The 9,087-nt window shown below is 36.6% G+C and overlaps 1 protein-coding gene across 2 annotated transcripts in view; it reads right to left on the bottom strand.

The window, feature by feature from the left end:
* LOC143228645 (inverted formin-2-like) overlaps nucleotides 1–8,044 on the bottom strand; it is an 89,845-nt gene extending 81,801 nt beyond the window's left edge. The window contains exon 1 of one of the 2 annotated variants that reach the window (XM_076459883.1): nucleotides 7,615–8,044. In XM_076459883.1, coding sequence (XP_076315998.1) covers nucleotides 7,615–7,681 — 67 coding nt within the window. In that variant the 5' untranslated portion in view covers nucleotides 7,682–8,044. The remainder of the gene's footprint in view (nucleotides 1–7,614) is intronic. The other variant, XM_076459884.1, reaches the window with a different exon arrangement.
* Nucleotides 8,045–9,087: the final 1,043 nt, after the last annotated feature.

Genomic DNA, 9,087 nt, shown 5'->3' on the forward strand with positions numbered 1-9,087 from the left:
AGTGTAGAATCAAAGTGTAAACTATGTGGTTTCATGCACTACACATGTGATCTTAATGTTTAATATAGAATCAAAGTGTAATTTATGTGGTTTCATACACTACACTTGTGTTCTTAATGTTTAGTATAGAATCAAAATATAAACTATGTGGTTTCATACACTACACATGTGTTCTTTATGTTTAATGTAGAATCAAAGTATAAACTATGTGGTTTCATACACTACCCTTGTGTTCTTAATGTTTAATATAGAATCAAAGTATAAACTATGTGGTTTCATGCACTACACTTGTGTTCTTTATGTTTAATGTAGAATCAAAGTGTAAACTATGTGGTTTCATGCACTACACTTGTGTTCTTAATGTTTAATATAGAATCAAAGTATAAACTATGTGGTTTCATGCACTACACTTGTGTTCTTAATGTTTAATATAGAATCAAAATATAAACTATGTGGTTTCATACACTACACTTGTGTTCTTAATGTTTAGTATAGAATCAAAGTATAAACTATGTGGTTTCATACACTACACTTGTGTTCTTAATGTTTAATATAGAATCAAAGTATAAACTATGTGGTTTCATACACTACACTTGTGTTCTTAATGTTTAATATAGAATCAAAGTATAAACTATGTGGTTTCATGCACTACACTTGTGTTCTTAATGTTTAATATAGAATCAAAGTATAAACTATGTGGTTTCATACACTACACTTGTGTTCTTTATGTTCAATTTGCAATAAAAGTATATACTCTGTGGTTTCATGGACTACACTTGTGTTCTTTATGTTCAATTTGCAATAAAAGTATATACTCTGTGGTTTCATGGACTACACCGACGTTTTTTGATCATCACATGGCTCATATGATAGGGTACAATAATTAATGTGAAGTCTGAGTTTTCTTTGTATATATTTAATCGAACTGACACGAATTACGACCTCTCTCTCTTTGTAAAAGCGGCAACTGATAGTAAATAGAAAATGTGTTCTTCCTTGTGTTCTCCTGACCTGTTTTCTTCCCTCCTGGATAGGGAAATCTGAGTCGGGGTGCAACTGGCGATGGTTATTAGGTTCAATATTACCCGTTTCTTTAACAGAGAAAGTGGTTTCTCGTCACAACGTACGACAGAACCTGAGTAATAACTGACATCAGTTTCCAAAGAAAAAAACTAAAAGGTATAAAATAACTGTGCACGTGAACAACAAACGAAGTATTTCAGGCGTTCTTTTAATTAATTGTCACCTGTGAGAGAGTAAATAACCTTTCCTTGGTGCAGCTAAAAATAAGAGTGGATATCGAGTTCATTAAACCACAGATTAAAGTTTAACCCGTATGAAGTATTCATCGATTTAGTTAGAATTTAGACTAACAAACGATAAAAAGTTAGAACATACACTGAAAAGTGTGTGTGTACTTCGTCATGACAAAACAGATCTAAAGAGTTAATGTACCTTAAAAATCAAATAGAGGAAACCTATAAACAATCTATAAACAAAAACAATCTTAAATGTTAGTGTGCATGAAACGTCAGTTTTTTCTAATAAACTAAAGAACTCTCTCTGGAACGTATCGAAAGAAACATCTAATGTAACTTTGTCGCTTTCCTCTTGTAACAGAATTTTACGTTTTCTGGTTATTAGAGTGTTTTTAGACAGAAACAGTCAGGACCACACTTAAAATAAAACCAACAGTTCTAGAAGTGTTTCACCACAACTAATAAAGAACTCCAAGCTCATCTCGACATCTATGAAGAAGTGAAACACGTGTTTAGTCTCCGAAGAGTTCCCCCAAACTCACAAGAAGGCTTAACAGTACGCACGTAATCAACGCATATTATCACCCACTCTGAGCCTTTCCATCTATTCCTTTGCTCGGTCTGCCTATTGTGTGCACTGGACTTCAATAATAGCGTGATGATAAAAGAGGGTTATGAGGTGGCCAGTCAGTGGAGATGAAGCACACCCTTTCATAAAGAATCTCTTATTATAAAGTTACTTTAGTAGGAGGTAAATCTGCCGGGGAAAAGTATTCTTACTGAGTCACGCACTCTTCAGCTGAGGACCTCTAGCGGAGGTTTCTTGTAGCCTATATCTGACCCTTAATTTCTCGCAGTTGGGTTTAACGTGAAACCTTAACTTGCGATCTATTCCTTCTCACGCTTGAATAACAAATAAATAAAAGGAAGGAAGAGGAGAGATGAGGGCCTTTCTTACAAAATACAATAGATGACGTATTAGCCAAGGTCACGGAAAACATATAAACACACATAAAAAGTTCTATTATGGGTGACATGATAAGGTATTCTCGTTCAGGAAAAGCACAAATACACAAGAAACAAAAATAATTGGTCCATCTTACACCTACTGGAGTTACAGAACATCCACTAAACCACCAACTAAACAAACACCAAAATATACATTAAACCACCCAAAAACAAGCACTAGAATACACACTAAACCACCACCTAAACAAACACCAGAATACACACTACATCAGCACCTAAACAATCGTCAGAATATCCACTAAACTGCCACTTAAACAAACACCATAATACACAACACAACAACACCTAAACAAACACCAGAATATACATTAAAGCACCACCAAAATAAACACCAGGATACACACTACATCACTACGTAAACAGGTGACAGAATATCCACTAAACCAAACAAACATCAGAATATTCACTAAACCACTATGTAAACAAACAGCAGAAAATACATTAAACCACCACAAAAACACTAGAATATACACTAAACCACCACCTAAACAAACACCAGAATACACACTAGATCACTACCTAAACAAGCGACAGAATATTCACTAAGCAGTCACATAAATCAAAACCAGAATATCCACTAAACCACACCTAAACAATCGTCAGAATATTCATTAAACCAAAATCTAAACAAACACCAGAATGTTCACTAAACCACACCTACACAAGCGTCAGAATATCCACTAAACCAAACAAACACCAGAATATTCACTAAACAACCACCTAAACAATCACCAGAATACACACTAGATCACTACCTAAAGAAGCGAAAGAATATTCACTGAACCACCATCTAAACAAACACCAGAATATCCACTAAACCACCATCTAAACAAACACCAGGATATACACTACATCACACTTACACAAGAGTCAGAATATCCATTAAACCACCATCTAAACAAACACCAAAATATCCATTAAACCACCATCTAAACAAACACCAGAATATCCATTAAACCACCATCTAAACAAACACCAAAATATCCATTAAAACACCATCTAAACAAACACCAGGATATACACTACATCACACTTACACAAGAGTCAGAATATCCATTAAACCACCATCTAAACAAACACCAGAATATCCACTAAACCACCATCTAAACAAACACCAGGATATACACTACATCACACTTACACAAGTGTCAGAATATCCATTAAACCACCATCTAAACAAACACCAGAATATCCATTAAACCACCATCTAAACAAACACCAGAATATCCATTAAACCACCATCTAAACAAACACCAGAATATCCACTAAACCACCATCTAAACAAACACCAGGATATACACTACATCACACTTACACAAGCGTCAGAATATCCATTAAACCACCATCTAAACAAACACCAGAATATCCACTAAACCACCATCTAAACAAACACCAGGATATCCATTAAAACACCATCTAAACAAACACCAGGATATACACTACATCACACTTACACAAGAGTCAGAATATCCATTAAACCACCATCTAAACAAACACCAGAATATCCATTAAAACACCATCTAAACAAACACCAAAATATCCATTAAACCACCATCTAAACAAACACCAGGATATACACTACATCACACTTACACAAGAGTCAGAATATCCATTAAACCACCATCTAAACAAACACCAGAATATCCATTAAAACACCATCTAAACAAACACCAAAATATCCATTAAAACACCATCTAAACAAACACCAGGATATACACTACATCACACTTACACAAGTGTCAGAATATCCATTAAAACACCATCTAAACAAACACCAAAATATCCATTAAACCACCATCTAAACAAACACCAGGATATACACTACATCACACTTACACAAGCGTCAGAATATCCATTAAACCACCATCTAAACAAACACCAAAATATCCATTAAAACACCATCTAAACAAACACCAGGATATACACTACATCACACTTACACAAGCGTCAGAATATCCATTAAACCACCATCTAAACAAACACCAAAATATCCATTAAAACACCATCTAAACAAACACCAGGATATACACTACATCACACTTACACAAGAGTCAGAATATCCATTAAACCACCATCTAAACAAACACCAGAATATCCATTAAAACACCATCTAAACAAACACCAGAATATCCATTAAAACACCATCTAAACAAACACCAGAATATCCATTAAAACACCATCTAAACAAACACCAGAATATACACTACATCACACTTACACAAGAGTCAGAATATCCATTAAACCACCATCTAAACAAACACCAGAATATCCACTAAACCACCATCTAAACAAACACCAGGATATACACTACATCACACTTACACAAGTGTCAGAATATCCATTAAACCACCATCTAAACAAACACCAAAATATCCATTAAACCACCATCTAAACAAACACCAGAATATCCATTAAAACACCATCTAAACAAACACCAGGATATACACTACATCACACTTACACAAGAGTCAGAATATCCATTAAACCACCATCTAAACAAACACCAGGATATACACTACATCACACTTACACAAGCGTCAGAATATCCATTAAACCACCATCTAAACAAACACCAAAATATCCATTAAAACACCATCTAAACAAACACCAGGATATACACTACATCACACTTACACAAGCGTCAGAATATCCATTAAACCACCATCTAAACAAACACCAAAATATCCATTAAAACACCATCTAAACAAACACCAGGATATACACTACATCACACTTACACAAGAGTCAGAATATCCATTAAACCACCATCTAAACAAACACCAGAATATCCATTAAAACACCATCTAAACAAACACCAGAATATCCATTAAAACACCATCTAAACAAACACCAGAATATCCATTAAAACACCATCTAAACAAACACCAGGATATACACTACATCACACTTACAAAAGTGTCAGAATATCCATTAAACCACCATCTAAACAAACACCAGAATATCCATTAAACCACCATCTAAACAAACACCAGAATATCCACTAAACCACCATCTAAACAAACACCAGGATATACACTACATCACACTTACACAAGCGTCAGAATATCCATTAAACCACCATCTAAACAAACACCAAAATATCCATTAAAACACCATCTAAACAAACACCAGGATATACACTACATCACACTTACACAAGAGTCAGAATATCCATTAAACCACCATCTAAACAAACACCAGAATATCCACAAAACAGTCACTTAAACAAACACCACAATATACAATAAACCGCCACCTAAACAATTGTCAAAATACCGATTAAACCAACACCTACACAAACGTCAGAATATCCATTAAACCACCATCTAAACAAACACCAGAATATTCAGTAAACCACCATGTAAACAAACACCAGGATATACACTAAACCACCATGTAAACAAACACCAGGATATACACTACAATACTACCTAAACAAACAACAGAATATCCACTAAACCGTCACTTAAACAAACACTAGAATATACATTAAACCGCCACATAAACAAACACCAGAATACACAATACAACAGCACCTAAACAAACACAAGAATATCCACTAAACCACCATCTAAACAAACAACAGAACGTCCAATAAACAACACCTACACAAGCGTCAGAATATCCACTAAACCACCATCTAAACAAACACCAGAATATCCACTAAACCACCATCTAAACAAACACCAGAATATCCACTAAACCACCATCAAAACAAACAACAGAACGTCCAATAAACCACACCTACACAAGCGTCAGAATATTCACTAAACCACACCTACACAAGCACCAGAATATACACTACATCACTACCTAAACAAGCGTCAGAATATTCACTAAACCACACCTACACAAGCACCAGAATATACACTACATCACTACCTAAACAAGCGTCAGAATATTCACTAAACCACATCTACACAAGCACCAGAATATACACTACATCACTACCTAAACAAGCGTCAGAATATTCACTAAACTGTCACTTAAACTAACACCAGAATATCCACTAAATCTGTGGCTAACTTCTTCATTAGATGTTTAACTCATAACAGTGTAATCCATGTCCTACCTGTGGCTAGCTTCTTCATTAGATGTTTAACTCATAACAGTGTAATCCATGTCCTACCTATGGCTAGCTTCTTCATTATACGTTTAACTCATAACAGTGTAATCCATGTCCTACCTGTGGCCAGCTTCTTTATTATACGTTTAACTCATAACAGTGTAATCCATGTCCTACCTGTGGCTAGCTTCTTCATTAGATGTTTAACTCATAACAGTGTAATCCATGTCCTACCTGTGGCTAGCTTCTTTATTAGACGTTTAACTCATAACAGTGTAATCCATGTCCTACCTATGGCTAGCTTCTTCATTATACGTTTAACTCATAACAGTGTAATTCATGTCCTACCTGTGGCTAGCTTCTTCATTAGGTGTTTAACTCATAACAATGTAATCCATGTTCTACCTGTGGCTAGCTTCTTCATTATACGTTTAATTCACGACAGTGTAATCCATGTTCTACCTGTGGCCAGCTTCTTTATTATACGTTTAACTCATAACAGTGTAATCCATGTCCTACCTGTGGCTAGCTTCTTTATTAGACGTTTAACTCATAACAGTGTAATCCATGTCCTACCTGTGACTAGCTTCTTTATTATACGTTTAACTCATAACAATGTAATCCATGTCCTACCTGTGGCTAGCTTCTTCATTAGGTGTTTAGCTCATAACAGTGTAATCCATGTCCTACCTGTGGCTAGCTTCGTTATTATACGTTTAACTCATAACAGTGTAATCCATGTCCTACCTGTGGCTAGCTTCTTCATTAGGTGTTTAGCTCATAACAATGTAATCCATGTCCTACCTGTGGCTAGCTTCTTCATTAGGTGTTTAACTCATAACAATGTAATCCATGTTCTACCTGTGGCTAGCTTCTTCATTATACGTTTAATTCACGACAGTGCAATCCATGTTCTACCTGTGGCCAGCTTCTTTATTATACGTTTAACTCATAACAGTGTAATCCATATCCTACCTGTGGCTAGCTTCTTTATTAGACGTTTAACTCATAACAATGTAATCCATGTCCTACCTGTGGCTAGCTTCTTTATTATACGTTTAACTTATAACAGTGTAATCCATGTCCTACCTGTGGCTAGCTTCTTCATTATACGTTTAACTTATAACAGTGTAATCCATGTCCTACCTGTGGCTAGCTTCTTCATTATACGTTTAACTCATAACACTGTAATCCATGTCCTACCTGTGGTTAGCTTATTAATTAGACGTTTAACTCATAACAGTGTAATCCATGTCCTACCTGTGGCTAGCTTCAGAATGTACTCCTTGTTTTCTGCGATGTAGCTCAGGCCAATTCGAGAGTTCATCTCGGACCCACAGTCCAGGTGACCACAGCTTATGAGGATGAAAACGACCGAGAAACCTGTGGGTCCACTATGAATCTACCCGTTTCTGTGGTCCAACTATACTTGCTCGATCTTTCGGCTACACACTGGTTGGGACAGGCTCGCCTTATAAGGTCGTTGCAACGCCGAGCCGCATTACTAGCCCTGTTGTAGGGAGAATAATCGACCGCGTCTGTCCTAGTGACGAATCGATGTGCGAATCCCACGTTTCCTGGTTCGGGACTGGTCACTAATCAAATAGAAAAGAAAAAAACAAGAGTTATAATCGTACGAGTAACGTGTGCAAGATGTAGTCATAGAATAGAGAGATTTTGTAAATTCAACAAACCGTTATTATAACTACGTGTAAGAATACACAAACAGCCAGCTTTTATTAACAACATCAGTTACAGTAGTCTACATCAATGACTTGTGTTTAATTCCTAACAAATTGAAGTAAGTCATTAAGAGAGACGAGATTGTGGAGTGTTTAAACAAATTCTCAGCAACTTGGACATCATTAGCGCAGAGCCCGTGGTGACATCTTGCGGTGTAAGTTATTAAGAGAGACGAGATTGTGGAGTGTTTAAACAAATTCTCAGCAACTTGGACATCATTAGCGCAGAGCCCGTGGTGACATCTTGCGGTGTAAGTTATTAAGAGAGACGAGATTGTGGAGTGTTTAAACAAATTCTCAGCAACTTGGACATCATTAGCGCAGAGCCCGTGGTGACATCTTGCGGTGTACGTTATTAAGAGAGACGAGGTTGTGGAGTGTTTAAACAAAATCTCAGCAACATGGAGATCATTAGCGCAGAGCCCGTGGTAACATCTTGCGGTGTAAGTCATTAAGAGAGACGAGGTTGTGGAGTGTTTAAACAAATTCTCAGCAACTTGGACATCATTAGCGCAGAGCCCGTGGTGACATCTTGCGGTGTAAGTTATTAGGAGAGACGAGGTTGTGGAGTGTTTAAACAAATTCTCAGCAACTTGGACATCATTAGCGCAAAGCCCGTGGTGACATCTTGCGGTGTAAGTCATTAAGAGAGACGAGGTTGTGGAGTGTTTAAACAAATTCTCAGCAACTTGGACATCATTAGCGCAAAGCCCGTGGTGACATCTTGTGGTGTACGTTATTAAGAGAGACGAGATTGTGGAGTGTTTAAACAAATTCTCAGCAACTTGGACATCATTAGCGCAAAGCCCGTGGTGACATCTTGCGGTGTAAGTCATTAAGAGAGACGAGATTGTGGAGTGTTTAAACAAATTCTCAGCAACTTGGACATCATTAGCGCAGAGCCCGTGGTGACATCTTGCGGTGTAAGTTATTAAGAGAGACGAGATTGTGGAGTGTTTAAACAAATTCTCAGCAACTTGGACATCATTAG

Source organism: Tachypleus tridentatus, chromosome 10 (genome assembly GCF_004210375.1).
Source record: "Tachypleus tridentatus isolate NWPU-2018 chromosome 10, ASM421037v1, whole genome shotgun sequence".
Taxonomy (NCBI): domain Eukaryota; kingdom Metazoa; phylum Arthropoda; class Merostomata; order Xiphosura; family Limulidae; genus Tachypleus; species Tachypleus tridentatus.